Source organism: Aythya fuligula, chromosome 21 (genome assembly GCF_009819795.1).
Source record: "Aythya fuligula isolate bAytFul2 chromosome 21, bAytFul2.pri, whole genome shotgun sequence".
NCBI lineage: Eukaryota > Metazoa > Chordata > Aves > Anseriformes > Anatidae > Aythya > Aythya fuligula.
Genome location: NC_045579.1, coordinates 374,998 through 393,427, shown reverse-complemented (window position 1 = coordinate 393,427; position 18,430 = coordinate 374,998). Strand labels below are relative to the sequence as shown.

The window sequence follows — 18,430 nt, the reverse complement described above, 5'->3', positions numbered from 1 at the left end:
ATTTTTCTGTGCTACCCCCCACTCCAGGGGTAGCAGTTGATGGGGAGCAGTGCAACACCCATAGCAGTCCCCAGAACAGAGCTATTACCATCCCAGCTGTGGCCCAAGATAAGGGTTTCTGTCTGTGTTCACCAGTGCCCAGATTTGGGCTGGCTGTGCCCCAACTCCGTTTTTCTTTCCTGCAGCACCTTGTGGTGGGGCTGGAAAGGGGGAGGCCACACTGCTGGAGCCAGCGGGAAGGCAGGATGGGGAAATTTGCTGTCTCCACTGGTTTGGAGATGGGCACAGCTGATGGATGCAGGCCTTGTTCTGGGAACGTTGCTTACAGCACCTTTTGTAGATTCAGGTTCACTGGGATAGGCAGTGGCTGTGCCTGTCCTGCTCCCAGAGCAATTTGTTCCGGACTGGAGCAGTCTGTGCAGCCAAGGCCTCACGGGGCGAGGCAGGGCGTGCGACGGGCTAAATTCCACATTTACCACTTGGCAAAAAGTGAGCAGCACAGGGACAGCCAGGCACCTTTTGGGAACTGCAGAAGACCCCAGCTGGGCTGTGGGGCTGTGGTTTTGGCTGATGCAAGCCAGCAGAGCCTCGTTGCTCACAGGCATCGTGTGCTGCCTACCTACAGTCAGGCCCAGGCTGCCTGCAGCCCAGGAGCTCTGTTTTGGGCCCTGCTAGGTGCCAAGCAAGAGCTCCTGCCAATGAGCTACTTTATGGGATTGCCTCAGCACAGGTGCAGATTAGCAGGGCTCCTCCAGCATGCACAAAACTTTCCCTCAAAGGAAACCAATGCTTTTGGTTACAAAAGGTCTGTGCCATGCTCCTGGATGTGTTGTTGCCACCTCCTGGTACTGCTGAGCTGCCCTCAGACATCGCCAAGCTGCTGCATGGGCCCATGGAGGAGCCTTACCAGGGCCATCCTTGGGATTTAACTGCCCCAAGCCCCACCTGGGACCCCCGGAGCTGCACTTTCTGCTGTGGAGGTGCCACCTCTGCCTCCATCTACAGCTCTGCGGGTGGGCACCTGACACGATCCATCCCCTGAGGGCTGTCGCTGGACCCCACAGCTGCCCCTGGTCCAGTTGGCTGCTCTGGGAGCTTCTGGGGCTGGGATCTGCGTCAGGACAGCACGTTCCTGCGGCTCTGCTGCGAGCACCTAAGACAGGGAGGAATGGCGCTGGTTCCTGGGGGAATTTTTCCCTTTAACAAGGTGCCAAGCACTACAAGCCCGAACACTTCCAGGCAAAGAAATGCTGATGTTGATCACTTCAGTTTTCTACTATTTATTGAAATGTCTCTTTCCCCTGAAGTGTATACAGAGGAAAAGGCTGTTCCTGAGGGTCAGAGGAAATAGCTCCTGTAAAAAATCTTCCAAATCTCCCAAAAATGCTCCTTGTGCAAATTCCAGCAAGACACACAGTGGAACACTGGGTTGAGGATAAGGTCATCTGCCCAGGGCTCCTCTCATTACCATTTCTAGGGTTTCCTTTTCCAGCCCTTGCTCATCAGTGTGTAGGCCCTGCTCCTGGAGATGCCCGGCCCTCAAACCTATGAAAAATTAATTTTCACACTGCTTTAAATAGCCGGGAACAGTGATACTGTGCTGTGTGGCACCACCATGGAGGGGACACAAGCCTGACACGTCACGCAGAGACAGCCTGGCTGTGGCATGCCCTGGGGGGATTACTGCCTCCAAATCCCCAGCCACAGTGATCCAAATCCTCCATGTCCTGAGGCACAGTGCCAGCAGGCGCTGAGCATCCTGGCTGCTGGCACGCCCCCTTGAGTCCCCCGCGTGCTCGGCCCAGTTTCAGTGAGAGCTGCCCTGCTCAGCTGGAACAGAGATATGAGGGTGGATGTGTCCACCAGCATCTCCCGTAGCAGTATTTGGAGGTCTCCCACCTGCCCCCAAGTCTGTCTGCTATGGGTTGCCTTGTGTGCACTGCTCAGAGCTATCCCACCCTCTGTAATTAAAATCAGTTGAACTGGAGTGAATGGCTTTCCCTTTACCAGGAATATAAGTCCTTTCTAATTGTTCACGTCCCAGCTCGATGAAGCATTTAAAAGCGTACTTGACTCCATCCCAATTCAGCAAGGCAATTAAATGCATTCATAAATCCTCCTGAAGTAAAGGAGAATTAATCGTGGGCTTAACGCTCAGCTGAATCCAGACCTCAGCAGCAGGGCAAGTTTCCCTTAACCTCTTTCCCAGCTGTCACATGCTTCAGGGTCTGAACCAAGCTCACTGCGCAGCTGCCTCCAGGTACAGGGCTGGCTCTCGTGGGGCTCCTCTAGCCCTTCTCTAATGCATCTTGGCCTTCATACACCAAGGGTCACACATACTCTGTGCCCTGCTGTTCTTCTTTCTCTGCTCTGCAAGGAAGCCCATGAGAGCTTGGCAGCCAGTTTGATGGGAGCCTATGGGGAGCAGCACACAGCAACTCAGGGGATTTTGTCCTCTCGGGGCTGGCACCAGAGAGAACGGGATGCCTATGTGCTGGCAAGCTCTTGGACATGAAGAAGCCACTTCTTTGGGCTGCAAGCTCTGCTTGGCTAAAAGGCTAGCTAGCTTTTTAATCTTTTGCCTCAAGTCCATTGACAAGCATGCTTACAGCTCTTGATGCTGTTCTTATGGGTCCTCCTGGATGCAAGTTCTCCCACGTGTGGAACAAATGAGTCCCTCATTGTCCAGAGCTACCTATGAGACTCCTTTGAAGTGCTGCAAAAAGTGAGACCGTGGTTGGAGACTGAGAGGTATTACAGAACGGTGAAACACCTGAGCAAGCCCAGCCATGTTCAGGGGAGCAGGTGTCAACCACCCAAGTTAGGAATGTAGTGAAGACCTTCTCTGGTTTCCTCCCATATCTCTCCATGGTATCTCACTCATGAAAGTGAAAAGAAAATTGAGGAAAACAGTAACAAGTATATGTCAGCTGGTTTTAGCTTCTGAACAGACAACATGAGGATGTAAAAGGCTGTTCTTATTTACATAAGCAAGTAGGTAACAATTTATGCATTTTGTGATGGTTGTGCTTTTGTTTCCCACCCTCATGCTGTTATTCCATAACAGTCTACAGAGGTTGACCAGCATGTGAAAATAAACTAATACCACAAAGCTGAACTTTCAAACACCTGGAGATGGAAAAGGACACATCTAGAAAGATGACAATAGCAGACAGGACCTATGCCTTGTAATGTATTTTCATCGTTTTCAGCAACATAGTTAGATAACTAGGATCTGTAGCTAAGGACCTGGCCCTGGTAGAAAGGGCTCCTTATTTTGTGTAAAAAGGCTTGGAGTTAATCAACTTTAACAAACGGCCAATGGCTTCTAGAGATTCTTGTTGGGGCAGTTGTTTCAGCAGGTCAAAGGCTTTTGTCCCCATTTCATAAGCCTGGAATGAAACAAAAAAGACAATGTAATTGTCAGAAATTTGGCTTTTCTCAAGGAGCACTTAAAATACCTGCAGAGGCTCATTGGAATAGCTGCACTGGATCAGATCCAGGCTCCAGTCACTCAGCTGCCTGTTTCAGAGGGTGACCTGTACAAGCTGCTTTAGAGGAGAGAGTAAAGCTGCCAACAGATTTATTTTATTTATTTTATTTATTTATTTAGGATCCAGTGGTGCAGACAGAAGAGATTACTAACCCCAGCTCCTCCTGCTGGAGATCATTACCTCCCATCTGATACAGCAGTTCATCTGAACGTTATCAAAGCTATTTCAGGCAAAAACAGCTGTATTGACTCAGTTTGAACTAAATCCCTCACTTCCCTCAGCAGTTCATCCAGTGACTAGACATTCCCACAATTACAAAGCTTTGCCTTTTTTCTAATTTGAATTTGTTTCTTTGTGTCTTCCAAATCCTATGGCTTTCTCTAGTAGAACAAAGAGACCATTAATAATCTGTATTTTCACCCTTCAAATCACAGGCAGAAGAAACATGAGTTTCTGACTGCTTATCCCAAACAAAAAGGCCCAATTTCTAGATGGTTAGTGTTCAGCACTTTCTCAAAATCCATTATTCTGAATGCAGAGAACTGGACACTGGTTACACCTGAAATTTGTAGCCACAATCTCTTAAATAAAGCAGTGCAAATTCAAAAGTGAATTAGAAGGTCCGATAGTGTGAACCTACATAAACATCATGGTAGATGCAGGGAATCTTGCTCAAGTAGGGACACATGCAAGACCTATGTTTTTTTTGCTGCTTAACATCCAAACTGATGTCTAAATGTGGCTTGTGACAGGCAGGTACACTGCCAGGACATCCCAGATAAAGGACAAACCTAGAAAACATGAGTAACTACTGGACCCATTGTGGATGGTGTGGCAGAGATCAAAACAGATCCAGTGTTTTTTTTTTTTAACTTTGACAGGGTGCAAATCATGGGCTGGCTTCATGCAGAGCTGCCAAGGCATATTTGCCTTAGGTTATCCAGTGCTCCAAGGCAGTTTTGCACTCAGGACAGGTGCCAGGACTGGCTTGTTCCTCCTTTTGTGGGATGGGGCCAACACTGAAGCAGAGGTAGGGAACCCTCCTGCACCCTTTCACCTTGTGAAACTCACCTTTGATAAATCCATAACCAGATAATAAAGCATTGCAAGAGCATGTAAAACTCTTGCGGTTTCACCAGGTTGTTGCTTCGGTGCCTGTTCTCTGATGTCTAGTACTGCATTCAGTACTTGAATTGCTTCTGCTTGCTGGGCTTCAGCTGCATCAAGAATGAAATAAACTTGTTGGATGTATGTATACAAGATAATGTATTCAAAACTAACTAATTATCTCTTCTAGACATCAAAGCTGTTCTACTACAAGCATCAATGTGGTATCCCAGCTCCATGCAAATTCCATACCCATTAACAGATACCTTTTCATCCAGTCAGTAATTGTGTTGATTAGCCTTTAGTAAGGATGTGAAGTCAAAACAGCTGTATGAAAAGAGCAACTTTCATACTCTTGTCATAACCAAAGATGGAATCATGTAGCCCTGCCTTGTGTGGTTCCCATTGCAGCAACTACTGCTTGAGAGAATGCCAGGCATGGAGATTTGCAGAAACATTTTTCTTCTCTGACAATATTCTTAGGAGCATAGACGGTTAAAAGAAGACAAGGAACAGAGCTTAGTCTTTTCCTAGTCACTTCACTTCAGTGGAGTGTAGAGTAGTACCATACAACCTAGCGTATTTCTTAATGCTTCATGCAACTTCCCCTACGTCCAAGTGGGAGATTCCCCAGCTATTCTTCTGAGAGTATTCTCCAGATTAATATATCCAATTATCAGCATATGCTATTCCACTGTGTCCCACTGCTTCAGATGGAAACCTACATAAGTGAGATGAAATATCACTTTCACATAATTAAATGGACAGAAAGGAGCTGTCAAGAAACAAGAATGCTCAAGTGGAATAAAATCATGAAATACAAAATCTTGTATTGTTGAAGTCACTGCCAGGAGTGCTGTGAAAAGGAGCAGGTAAACCAAAAGGAGAATGCTGTGTTTTCACTTGAACACCCTCATTTCTAAAGTGGTCTCACTTGTTTCATCCAGCACTATCCACTAAGCATAAATACCCATGATTCTGATTAAATTTGGTCTAAAGTAATGCAGTGCAAAACCCAACACAGTAAATATGAACACTAAGATATATGGATTTTTTTAAAATCCTGTCTCAGAAACATTTTTGCGCAATGGTGATTACTCATATTGTCTTCACTGATTTCCTTGTCCTCAGTGAATGGAGACTTTTCTGCTCTTGACTTGTGAATTTGCTCCTGTGTTTGAACTGACTTCGTAAGAAAGGCATGCCAGATGTCGGTTACCTACCAGGAAGTAAATGAATTATTTCACTTGTATGAACACACGGCATTTAGCAACTAATTATTCTATAAACAATGTGTCCTGCAATGCATGCCCCTGCCACAATAACCCAAGTGCTTGCTGGTCAGTGGGCCGGCTGCTGCCGAGCTGGCTCTTTCACACAGAGATCTGATGGCTCTTCTCCCAGTGGGAGCACAAGCTGGAATTTCATTGCTCTATCTTTTAATTTTCATCAGACTCTAATAAATCTAACTAAATTGTTAACCAAAAGCAAATTTGGTGGATGTTTGTAAGGGGAGTGGAGGCAGATTGCATTATCTGACACAGCCTCATTTACCACAGAAAATCAGGCTAAACAAATTAAAGATTTTTTTTTTCTTTTCAGTTATGATGTTGGTTAGACAACTGTTCACAGAATCATAGAATCACAGAATCACAGAATGGTTTGGGTTGGAAGGGACCTTAAAAAACATCTAGTTCCACCCCCTGCCATGGGCAGGGACATCTCCCACCAGATCAGGTTGGTCAAAGCCCCATCCAACCTGGCCTTGAACACCTTCAAGCATGGGGCATTCAAAGCTTCTCTGGGCAGCCTGTGCCAGTGCCTCACCACCTTCATAGTGAAGAATTTCTTCTTGTTCCTTCCTTTGCTTTGCATGCTGACAAGCTTTTATCACTGAGACTTTTCACTGGTACTCTGCTTAAATTTTACATTGCTTGTTCACATTCCATTGCTGCTCTTCCACCCTTCCCTCACTAGGGAAACTCTGGCCACCATCTCCAAGACATCTGGGTATGTCTTTAACCTTTTGTGGGGAGCTTTTGGTAGTAAAGCTATTTTTAACAAGGTTTGGCTGCCAAAACTGAAGACTGCAACTTTTATATATATATATATATATATATATGTATGTATGTATGTATGTATGTATATACATATATTTAGCACATGTAGAATTTATCTATTCTGGTTTAACTCAGGGAAATATATAGGTATGAAAAGTTTCTGAGATTGATGCTAAAATGCTGATATAGTGACCATCATATTAAAGGCAGTCAGAAACAGGAAAACACTGAAAAGTGCACAGAAGAAAAAAAAAAAAAGAGAAACAGATACAGGATGAGTACTGGTTTTACTAACCTCAGCATACAGTGAGTCTGCTATGTCCATTTTGTTTTGGCGAAAGAAAACATTAGCCATGTGGAAACACCCTCCAGAGGTCTCAATAGATTTTAGCCCAAATGTAGAACTAGCAAGGTAAATCTGAAAACAATATTTAAAAAATAATTATGCAGAAATTTAGCATTCATATCTACCCTGGGAAATTTTTCACTACAGATTAGTAATACTGCAAGCATTCTGTCTTTCTGTGTAACTATAACATTAGTTACACCTAATTATAACTATAAACTATGTTACTACAAAACCTGTATTTTGTGTTTTATACAAAGGAATGCAACACCCCCAGATCCCTGCTAGTTGGGGCAGATGATTCCTTATCATGGTGTGTTACCCTGCTGAAGAGTGGAACAGGTTTCCCACACCTCTTACTGTGCAACTCATGTCTCTCCTCTTCAAACGAACAACTTGCTGCTGCTTTTCAGCTCTCCAGTCATGAGCCAGGAGGCTGTTTCTCCCCCCGAAGCCCCAGCCAAAGTGAGGGGAGGGAAGTGGGAAGGCAGTGGTACATTGCAGTAGTACATTCCAGCTATTCTGAGCTGGCGTGTGACTCTCAGCAGATCTCAGACACGCAGCCAGAATTCGAGCAGGTCTTGGGCTGCTCTAATGTAGGCCAGCGACTCATTAATAGTAAAAAAAAAAACTATAACTTTACTCCTTTCAGGCACCAGATTCAGGGAACCTAAAAATACAGTGGCATAGCAGGGAATCTCTAGGTTTACAAACTAAACAAAGACAGGGCTGTATTTGTTAGGATGGAAAGTGTCTAATTCTCCTCCACCTTATGTCAACGTTTACACCCACACAAAGCTGTTGTAAAAAGCTACTATCAAATTCAACAGTAGTTGGTATACATCACTCTGCACTGGATAAATTTAGGCTATACGGGACATAAATAGGAAGTCATGGAGACCATCTGCCTTTTGGGGGATTAAATAACAGGCAAAGCATCCCAAAGAACACTGCTGGAAATAATGACTTCAAATTTTACAAACTGCTCTTATGGCTAAAAAGATTGAATTGGGGAACATGTTATTGAACCAGACATTTAAATAGTTAAGTAAAACATTCATTAAATAATGGATGATGGAGAATTGTCACCTAACAGAAAAGTATTAAGGAAAATGACAGCCAAAATATAAAGAAACCTATCTGTTGAATAAAAGGCAACTATACCAATTTATGGTAGGAATGCCTGTTCATCTCAGGACCATAACAAAACTGATAGATAAATTTATAAGCAGACCTAGTAAAGCCAAGTTATGTATCACTCAAGAGAATAATGGCAAGTGGTAAAACACAACTTTAGCTAACACATGGATACAAAGGTGTCTTAGACTACACAGGTCAAGTGTTGTTAACATGTACTCTTATGGTACTTAAGATCACTCCCAAAAAACTGTCTGCTGAGGTTTTCTATAGGATCTGGAAAAGCTAGAGAAGGAAGGAAAATTGAAGTGTTGCTGTATTTTAATTGGCTCACATCATTTGCCAGGTGATATAAAGCCTGTTCAAAGTTTCCTTCAGCAGCACAGAGAAGCCCCAGACTGCGATGTAATCTATGCTGAACTGCAGTGCTGCAGTCTGGAGTTCTGAGGACAATCCACTGAGCTTGGGAGAGATACTTAGATGCCTGCAGATGATGGCCAACACCTGAAATGACAAAAAAAAAAAAAAAAAGAAAAAAAAAAGAAAAAAAAAAGGCAGGATGAAGATAATTTCATATTTAGAAATGCAGAGGATACTGCCAGCTATCCCTTTGCTGTAGATTGACATGAAGACCTAATTTGTGCATTCCCCTCTTTTCAGAGTGCTCCTCAGTCAAGTAGGTATTGAGAAGCTAACTTGCAGGCAGGCTAGAGCTAAGAGAGAAACCAGAAACTGTGTATTGCATTCAGGACCTCTGAAAGATGTGTACAAAACAGGCTAGCTCCAGACAGCAACTAACAACTAGTGTATTATCACACTAGAATTACTGATGTGATCTTTTTCCCTTACCTCGCCACTCCATTTTACAACAATCCTTGAGATTGCTCAGTTTTGCCAGTAGAGTATTGTGGATACTCCTATAACAGCAATGGTTTACAGTAATTATAGAATCATTCAGGTCGGAAAAGACCTCTAAGATCATCTAGTCCAACCTTTAATTTTAGAAGTTTAAATTTAATTTCTCAGTCCTTTATGTTTACAGCTGAGGAGACCAGTTCTCTGCATAGAGGATCCCAACTTGACATTTTTTTTTAAAGCACGCAGTCAATGAGAAAAAGCTCTGCTTCTGGTGGAGCTCACTTCTGTGAATGAACTGAGGTGTTCCTCTCATGCAATGGCCTCAGAAATGTGCTGGTTCCCAGAGAAAACAGCCCAACCAACCACCCTTGGGAATTTAATGCTTTTGAGAATTCTATGAAGCCACAGAGGTAAACAATAAAATTTTATACTGCTTCTCATGTGGGAATCGGTAGAGACGGAGAAAACATTTCATTTGCTTTCATTGATCTCTCACCACAGATGAGTGATTCTTTTCCCCAGACTCACGCAGAAAATGGGGAGTAACTTCTCAAATCTCTCTGGAATGCCCTTGAGGCAGGGCAGAGTAGAGACATGGCACAATGCTGAAATGTAGAGCTGGTCCTTCCCTGATAAATGGTAAAAGGAAACCAGAAATCTGATCCAAGGGAGATCTTGTCCTTGCCAAAGTTACTATTTAGACCAGTGCTTACCAATGCAGGCCTCAGCCAAGAGGAGATAAGCAGGCACCAATTGCACAGAACTTGAGCCATACACTTCAGTGCTGAAACGCAACGCATGCAAAGCTGCAGGCATTGCTTTTTCATGCTTTCCATCCCAAAGAAACTTCTGTGCTGTGCTGTATGTAAGATCAATGATGTATTTCTGCAGGGATAAATAATAGTGGGACAGAGTGAGCAAGGGATAAGGAGAAAGAATATGCAAGGTCTCTTTTTACATCCAAGTTTGCCAATTGTTAACAGCGATTGTAATTTTTTCTGTGTCTGTAATTAATAGATGGAAATTAAAGCTGTCATATTAGAACTTGGATTCCATTGCTATTTCTAGTAAGAACAGCTTTGGGCACCCTCTTAGGTCAGGTGCTGTCTTATGAGACAAGGAATCCGTGAGGCCTATGAAGAAAGACTAATAAGGTTGTAGCAATAAAAGCTATGAAGCACAGAAAATGATCATCACAAGACCACAGAAAAGATTAGACAAATGGGCTACGGCAGGATTTTGCTGACGATAATAACAGTGGCTCATAGCAGGCAGCAGAGCGTATGGTTTACCAAGCTGGTGCCAGCATGGCACAGCTCCAGCTGCAGGAGATGCTGTCTGGAAGCAAGGAGGGAGCTCACCGCATAGTGCTGCAGCACACTGCCCTGCAGCTCTGAGTAAGGTCAGGGCGGGACAGCAGCATACCTGCATGCATCCTGGAGCATCCTGGTTGCCAGCTTCCCCTCACCCTCTCCTGGCCAGTTCTGGGCTCTGAAGGCCTGCCGGTTTGGGTACAGAGTCTGGAAAGCTGGTCAAAGTCAGAAAACCCTAGTGCATTGAATTATACTCTTGTGTCTCCATTGCCCAAGCTCGGCTTGGTGGTCAAACAACTTTGTAGGATTTCTGTTTGCTGTCAGAAACCATGTTTCTCACAGGTATAGTTGCTTCCTAGCAGTCCACACTGCATTTGGTCTTTTTACCCTTTGCAGCACCTGATCTGCTTATCAACTCCCAAAATGTACATGTATCTCCATTTGAATGCCCATTCATTGCCAAGTGCTCTCCAGCAACTGTAGAAGCTGTGCCCTTACAACAGGCTAAGGGTTGCCAACAAAAAAGAGCCAGGATACTTACTTATCTATTTCTCTTAGCTTTCATCATAATTGTTGCCAACTCCTGGCACTTCTGTGTTGGCTTTTCGTACAAGTGGTGCAGAGGGAAGGCTGCCTGCACAGAAACCTCATTGCTGGTGTGCCTAGCAGGGCTGCCATGGTAAGGCAGCAAGGCATCTTCTCTTGCCTGTGCAGCGAGCACCCGCAGAAAATAATGCTTTACCTCTTTGCAGGCTCTGCTTTGTTGCCTGGTTTTCCAGCTGCAACTGAGCAGAGGGCAGAAAAAGCAAATTCCAGTGCTTTTAGAGGACAGGTTATGGCTTAGGCATTTTACTGAACTTTAAGTGATCAGAGAGAGTCATGCCATAGGTGAAAGAATGGCTCAGGGACAGGGAACCACAAGGACAGTGTATGAGTGCATCCTGGAGATCACAGCTGAGATAAAGGGACTGTGCTTTCCAGATAAATGAGAGCCTTGAAGAACCCTGCTGCAACAAGGAGACCCAAGAGCATGGAAACACAACCATCACCCCCTCTCTAGCCCCTGAGCTATCAGCATATAGAGAGTGAAAAAGATGCAGAATCATGGAATGGTTTGGGTTGGAAGGGACCTTAAAGCTCATCTAATTCCACCCCCTGCCTTGGGCAGGGACACCTCCCACCAGACCAGGTTGCTCCAAGCCCCATCCAGCCTGGCCTTGGGCACTGCCAGGGATGGGGCAGCCACAGCTCCTCTGGGCAGTCTAGGCCAGTGCCTCACCACCCTCTGAGTGAAGAATTTCCTCCTCACCTCTAATCTACATCTACCCTCTTTTAGTTTAAAGCCTTAACTCCTTGTCCTATCACTGCAACTCCCTGACAGTCCCCCCCAGCTTTGCCATAGACCCCCTTTACGCACTGGAAGGCCGCTGTAAGGTCTCAGTCTGGGGAAGAGGAGGCTCTGGGGAGACCCTACAGCAGCCTTCCGATACCTAATGGGGGCCTGCAGGAAAGCTGGGGAGGGACTCTTTGTCAGGGAGTGCATATGCACAAAACACAAACTGAGTTGGGGGATCAGGTGCTGAGGTGAAAGTCCGCACATGGTGAGGGCAAGACACAATGAAAAGTTGCTGTTTATCAGACCGTCTTTTCCGTCCTTGCCACTTGTTCTACCAACGCTGGCTCTGATGATCAGATTGTCATCTGGAGAGGTGCTGGAGATCTGCATAATTCTCGTTTTACTCCTTGTCAATAGGATGATCACCGATTCCCATGAGGTAAGTTATCTTAAAACACTGGCAGTGAGGACAAGCTAAAGGTTAGACTCTTGCACGGTTCCCAGGAGGAGAAAGGGCAGGAGACAGAAGCCCTGCAGTGCTGAATATCTAAGGCAGCACAGTGGCAAGCCTAGAGGGCATCGTTAGCTTTGGCCCTGCACTGTCTTGTTTAGCCCCACTCCTTCCTGGAGACCTGCAAGCGCTGGGCTCTTTTCATGTGTGTTGCAATTACAGAGATCTCTCTGAAGATGCCCCCACACAGTTTTTCCCTCAGTTAGGGTTTGAGGAGGCTGAGGACCCCAGCTCTGCTCCAGGCGGGAACAGGGGGCTGGGCGCACACCTGGGGTTCTGTGCCATGTTCATTTCCTCACTCAGAGGCACCCATAAAGATGGCATGCTTGAAGAAAACACAATTTGAAGAGGAAGTCAGGCTTCCAGTCACTTTGATCGTGGGTCCTTGGAGTTAAAACCCACAATCAGCAGGGCTAGCATCAGTGCTGGAGGACTGCTGTAGCTGCGGTGTGAACTCTTTTCCCACACCCAGAGGCTGGGGTAAACTGACAGCACAAAGGCAGGTGAGGCTATTTTACAAACAGAAACTTGGAGTTTTGTCAGTTTGGAGGTGCTGTCTGTAGGCACCCCCACGGCTATGTTGACAAAAGCAGATTTCTATCAACAAAGTTTTGGAGTACATAATGAGGTATGAAACTCATAACCTCCTGGCTCTCAGCTTAATGCACCACCTTCCCTTAGGCCAAAGGGCATTTTGGCTTTCCTGTGTCCTGACAGAGGCTCAAGCTGTGTTTTTTTCAAATAAACACAGTGCAGGAGTTTGTGAAGTACAAGAGAAATGTTCAAAAAATAATAAACCTATGTGCTGGCTTTCAGCAGAATAGTTTCTCTATGATTGTGAGGACACCACATAGCTCTTCCCTTAGCTCCAAAGGCCTTCTTTAGAGCATTTTTATTAGCTCTGTGAATAGGAAAATAATGAAGTCAGCAAGATGGGGCATTAAATACTCTCACTGTCTCCATACTGCTTTTCTGATGCTTGTCAGTCAACCTAGGCCAACCCTTGTTTAGCAGTTTCCCTATACCTTGCTGTATGTAAAAGCAGACCTCATTTGTAGGCTAGGAGCTGCAGTCTCAATGTGTGAGAAAGCAAGTATCAAACAAGATGTTTCCACTTCTTCACTCCTTTCTTAGGAAAGAAGGAAGACAAGGCGTATCCTCATATAACATTCTGAGAATGTGTTTTATTTAAATAGTTTGGAGACAAAGGTCAAAGAACAAATGCAATCATAGTTGTTAAAAATCCTATAAATATCTTCACTTAGAAAAACAATTTCCGTTTGCTGTCTGTAGCTTTTCCTACAAAGCCAATCCAAACCTTGGCTCAAGCAGCACTTTTGGAGTCACTGCATGCTAACCTAGGTGTGCACTCTAATCAAGAGGAGGGATTCTCCCTTTGCATACTTCTCTATCAGCCCTATGTTACAGGTGCTTTCACTGGAACCTAATAAAAACAAATGACTAGCTTCTAGCTAAAGTACTTCCCTGACTCAGTGGTCACGTGAACTGTTGTAATGTACACAGCATAACTTTAGTTGCTATAAAATCAAAGATGTAATGACTGATGTTCAATGTCAATGTTCAATACGTAGGTAAAGTTTTCTGGAAAAGCTTAAAAAAGTAGGATTCCCTGGTTTGCCCCACCCCCATGCTTTTGCATTTTTCTTGAGGCTGACCCCGTATTATAGAAATACTCAGAGAATTTGAAAGACAGTTGTGCAACTTAAGGGTTTGTTTGGGTCAGGAGTGAAGCCTGTTTTTCTGATACTAAGGATGTCTTTCCCATCTCCAGACAGTGGGATTATAATCCATCCTACATGTTTAAATCCATAACCTTTTTTACATCGTCACTTCCACCCTCTTGGTTTCTAGGACGTATTGTTACAACACGCTTTCTTCAGTCAACAATCTTATTTGTGATTTTCCATCAGATGGCATTTTCAAAAACAAACCGTGTTGTCAGTGCCTAATTCCTACAAATCTTAAAGGAATCTGTTGCCTGAAGCTTTCACAAGCTTTTACCATGCAGGACTTTTGTCCACCCAGCTTCCAGCCCTTTCAAGCCTTTTTTCTTCTGTATGCTCCCAAGAGAGGTATTGACTGCAGCAATGAGCCACTTGCACCAAAGTACTAGCATCTGGCCCAGAAACAATCTTCAAAGCAATACAGGGTGTAAAATCCAGAAGATTAATGATGTTAATCTTCTCAGTTAACATTTGATTGTTACCATTTTACACAGCAGTTGTTCTGCTGTCCTACTGTTCTGTGATTTGGAGTTATGTAACGACAGAAGGATAATTTATTTTTTATGGAAAAGATCATTCTAAATGGTAGATGTATTTGGGTGGGTTACTTTATTCTATCAACATTGTGGAAAGGCAGATGCTGCACCCCATAAACAAAAAAGAGTTCAAAACCTCCCCAGCTGGAAAGGAGCAGCACATCTGCAACTCCTAAGAGGCCAACAAAGCAGAGATAAAAGACCGCAGTTAGTGGGAAGGAGCATTTAAAGTTGGCCAGGTAAACAAAGGGAGAGGACTTTATTTCTTTACACCCTGCTCAGAGAAAGGGGAATCCCTCTCATCACTGAAGGACGAGTACACTCTGTAAGAACCAAAACTGGTTCCCAGTCTCATTGGGGAGATGTACAAACTACTGATTGCCCTTGCAAGGCAGGAGGTGCAGGACTACTGCTGCCAGGCCAGCAAAATGAAGAAGTTCAGAACTAGGAATAAAGACTGCTAAAAAGGCAGTAGGTTTGTAGAATTGGAAAGAGGAGACTCCCGCTCCTTTTATTAGGAAGTTTTAGTTGCAAACTCCACTCTTATTTTTTTCAGATACTGATTAACCAACCGCATGCCCTCCCAACACAACGCACATCAACGTATAGGAAGAAGAGATCTAATTAAACTTCGCCGGCAGCACTTTGAAGTGGTATTCCTTCCTTCTTGTACATACCTGCCTCTTCACCAGCTGTTCCACTCCATGTTTTCTTTCTTCTTCAGGAATGAGAAAAGGGAGGGATGTGCGGACTGGAACCAGCAGCTGACATATTTTCTCATGGATACTAACCCAGTCGGCTTTCTGGTGATCTGCATCACTGGCAAAACCAGGGGGGAACGATATTTTTGTTTACTTGGAAATGATGTAAAGAAAGATTGTTTCTGCAGGGCTTTCACCACAGGAATTATTCACAGCAGCCACCAGCCCGTAACGTCTGTTACTCAGCCTGATTACAGAGCATTTAACGTGCTCAGCACAGAAGGGAGCGGCGTCCTGCCGAGTCGCAGGTGGATCCCGGCACGAAAGCCCTTCCCGAACCCCTCGCAGCCCCCCCGCTACCGCTGGGTTTCGCCGCTTTCGGCACGGCAGCCACCCGGGCCTCCCCGCCGCCGAGCCCGGCCCGTGAGGTGAGGGAGCAGCGCGGGTCGGCTGCGGGACCCACCAGTAGTGCGTGAGGCGGCAGCGGCCGCAGCGGAGCCGCGCGGCCGCCCCGCACAGCTCGCAGCGCCGGGGCCGCTCCAGCGTTGCCAGGGCGACGGAGCGGGGCTTCCGGCGTGAGGGCGGGGCTTAGCGCGAGGGGGCGGGGCTTTCGGAGGAGGGGGGCGGGGCTTCTCGGGCGGGGGCGGGGCCGGCGGCGATGGCGGCGGCGGCGGCTGCGGGCGGCGCGGCGGAGGAGGCGGCGGCGGCGGCGGCGGAGGAGCGCGTGCGGGCCTGGGCGGAGGCGCAGGCGGCGCGCGGGCGGCGCGTGGCGCTGGTGACGTCGGGCGGGACGCAGGTGCCGCTGGAGGCGCGCGCCGTGCGCTTCCTGGAGAACTTCAGCAGCGGGCGGCGCGGCGCCGCCTCGGCCGAGCGGCTGGTGGGCGCCGGGTACGGCGTCTGCTTCCTGCACCGCGCCCGCTCCGCCTTCCCCTGGGCCCGCGCCCTGCCGCCGCCCGGGCCCGCCCTGCTCGACGCGCTCCGCCTCACCCCCGGGCCGCCGCCCGGCGTGGCCGCCGAGCCGTCCGCCCTGCCCGGCCTCCTGCCCGCCCTCCGCGAGTACCGGCGCGCCGCCGAGAGCGGGGCGCTGCTGGCCATCGAGTTCACCGGGCTGGCCGAGTACCTGGCGCTTCTGCGAGCCGCCGCCCGCGCCCTGGCGCCCTTCGGTACCGGGGGGGGGGGGCGTGTAAGGGGGCTGGCCCCGGGGGCAGCACCGCTCCGAGCAGGGTGGTGAGGGGGGCCCGCGGGCACCGGCCTGGCTGGGCTTGGTGTGAGGGGGGCTGGAAGCCGGGGGGCCCCGGTCGGTCCCTGGGGGTCGTAGTCGGTGCGAGAGGGCCTGACAGCTTGGAGCAGGTGAGCAACGGTGAGTGCTGGCGGTTGTTGTCTCTCACAGGCTCTAGCGTCATGTTTTACCTGGCAGCGGCGGTGTCTGACTTCTACATCCCTGCCTCGGAGATGCCCGAGCACAAGATCCAGTCCTCGGAGGGGCCTCTGCAGGTGAGGCACCCCTGGGCTTGGCAGCCCCCATCTGCAGCCTCGTAGTGACCTCCGAGTACCCTGGTGGTGCCATGGTGGTGCCGGTATCCTGACAGGGTGGGGATGGCAGGGGGATGACTGAATAAGACCTGGGAGAGGTCACAGAGCAAAAGCTCATTGGCCAAAAATGTGCATTTTCCCTGGGAATGCAAAGGTGCATTTCCATGGGAGCAGGAATTTTTTTTTTTTTTTTAATTTGTTTGTCTTAGGGTGAATTGCTGCCTAGATCAAGTTCCTCTTGTTTCCCCAGCTGCCTCTTTGAGCTTCGCTGCAAAAGAAGCAGTGGGGCTGTGTGGTGGGCAAATAAGAGGGCACGGCAGGATCAGTCCTGTCCTAGAATGATCTGCATTTATGTTTAGTACCCTTCCTGTGGTTAAGGGGTGTAGTGCATGTCTCTGGTGCCCAGACCCTTTTTACTTATGGGAACAGGTGGATCTGGAGTTCTGTATATAACAAATACCAAATTTGTTCTGCTGGTTTAGTTTAATTAGCTTTTAATGAGTTGCTGGTCTTATTTTTTTTAATCCTTAATGTAGGAAAAAATAAGATCCTACCTGAATCCAGTGACAAGCCCAGAGGCTGAGAAGTTGAATAAAAAGGCTACTATGTGCCCCCTTCTTCCCCCACATATTTTGGCATATATATGCCTCATGTGTCTTGAAAGAGTTCATAGAAAGGAGAGTTGAGCCTTGACAAGGTGGATTTTGGAGAGCCAAAGACACAGTGTCTTGCTGTTTTAAGTCTGTACTAATCTTCCTCTGCTTAAGTTTAAGTTCTTGAGCACTCAAATGAGAGAAGTATGTTGATGCAGTTACAGTTTCATTGCTTAACAACACCCTAATTGTTGTGAATAGCAGACAGGTATTTGAATCTAGTTTTTCCGTTCATGTTAGTGAAATTTTGGTGAGATCTGACAAAATATGGTCTTGAAAAATCTCCCAGTGAGAAGTCATGTGAAGGCAGAATTTCCTTAGTCTTTGTGTTGCTGTCCTTATCTCTCATTAAAACACATTGTTATGTTTTTACTGAAACTTTTTTTCTGTTGTGTTTTCCTAACGTAGATCACAATGAAGATGGTGCCAAAAATGCTCTCTCCTCTTGTCAAAGAATGGGCTCCGGAGGCTTTCGTTATTTCCTTTAAATTGGAGACAGATCCCTTGATTTTAATTGATAAATCACTGAAGGCTCTGGAGAAATATCGTCACCAGGTGGTGGTAGCAAATATCCTGGAGTCACGGAGAACCTCTGTTATTATTGTAACCAAAGATTCACAGACTCCATTGTCTCTTTCTGATGAAGAAATAGGGCAAGGCATGGAAATAGAAGAAAAGATAGTGAGCTATCTTCAGGGCCAACATACCTTGTTTATAGAGAAGAAAATATGAGGTTTGGCTCTGAATGAATTAAACAAAGTTGTACTAGAGAGGGAGTGGAACTGGAGCAGTTCTCTATTCCAGGTAAATAGAATCACGCTATGGAAAAGGCTGCCGTCCAAAACTGTCTACTTTTCTACAGCTTGGTGATGGTTATTGTTGATTGCTTTGAAAAAGTAAAATACACAGAAGTGAAAACATTCCAAAGGATGATAAATTAAATTGTTTTAGTTTGTAGAAAAGGAACAGGCATACTGCTATATTTCTGCCCCATGGGCTTAGGAGAACTGGGAGGTGGAGAAATGGTATCCATATGTCTATAAATGATTTTTCTGAATCTGCCTCTTTAAAGTTTCTTTTTGAAATGTTGGATGGAAAGA

The 18,430-nt window shown here is 46.4% G+C and overlaps 2 protein-coding genes across 2 annotated transcripts; one reads left to right on the top strand and one right to left on the bottom strand.

Annotated features, from left to right (window-relative positions):
• Positions 1-3,157: 3,157 nt before the first annotated feature.
• ZMYND12 (zinc finger MYND-type containing 12) lies at positions 3,158-16,239 on the bottom strand. The gene is made up of 9 exons (XM_032201653.1): positions 15,877-16,239; positions 15,608-15,711; positions 15,121-15,262; positions 9,716-9,887; positions 8,479-8,648; positions 6,957-7,079; positions 5,700-5,820; positions 4,566-4,711; positions 3,158-3,392 (listed from the first exon to the last, which is right to left on the bottom strand). Exons 1-9 carry the CDS (start codon positions 16,237-16,239, stop codon positions 3,273-3,275), a joined length of 1,461 nt encoding a protein of 486 aa, XP_032057544.1. The 3' UTR covers positions 3,158-3,272.
• A 194-nt stretch (positions 16,240-16,433) lies between these two features.
• Positions 16,434-18,387, top strand: PPCS (phosphopantothenoylcysteine synthetase). Its single transcript, XM_032201396.1, has 2 exons — positions 16,434-16,638; positions 17,739-18,387. The coding sequence occupies exons 1-2, from the start codon at positions 16,546-16,548 to the stop codon at positions 18,060-18,062; spliced, it is 417 nt and encodes a 138-aa protein (XP_032057287.1). The 5' UTR covers positions 16,434-16,545; the 3' UTR covers positions 18,063-18,387.
• Positions 18,388-18,430: the final 43 nt, after the last annotated feature.

Bases quoted from the DNA above. Each gene is read 5' to 3' on its own strand.
- PPCS (XM_032201396.1), top strand. From the start codon at position 16,546: ATGTTTTACCTGGCAGCGGCGGTGTCTGACTTCTACATCCCTGCCTCG. The intron at 16,639-17,738 runs GTGAGGCACCCC...TTCCTAACGTAG, and splicing joins CCTCGGAGGGGCCTCTGCAG to ATCACAATGAAGATGGTGCC.
- ZMYND12 (XM_032201653.1), bottom strand. From the start codon at position 16,239: ATGGCCAGCAGCGCCCCGCTCTCGGCGGCGCGCCGGTACTCGCGGAGG. The intron at 9,888-15,120 runs GTATGTACAAGA...TTATCCCTGCAG, and splicing joins AACAGCTGGTGAAGAGGCAG to AAATACATCATTGATCTTAC. The intron at 5,821-6,956 runs GTTAGTAAAACC...ACTTCCTGGTAG, and splicing joins CAGACTCACTGTATGCTGAG to GTAACCGACATCTGGCATGC.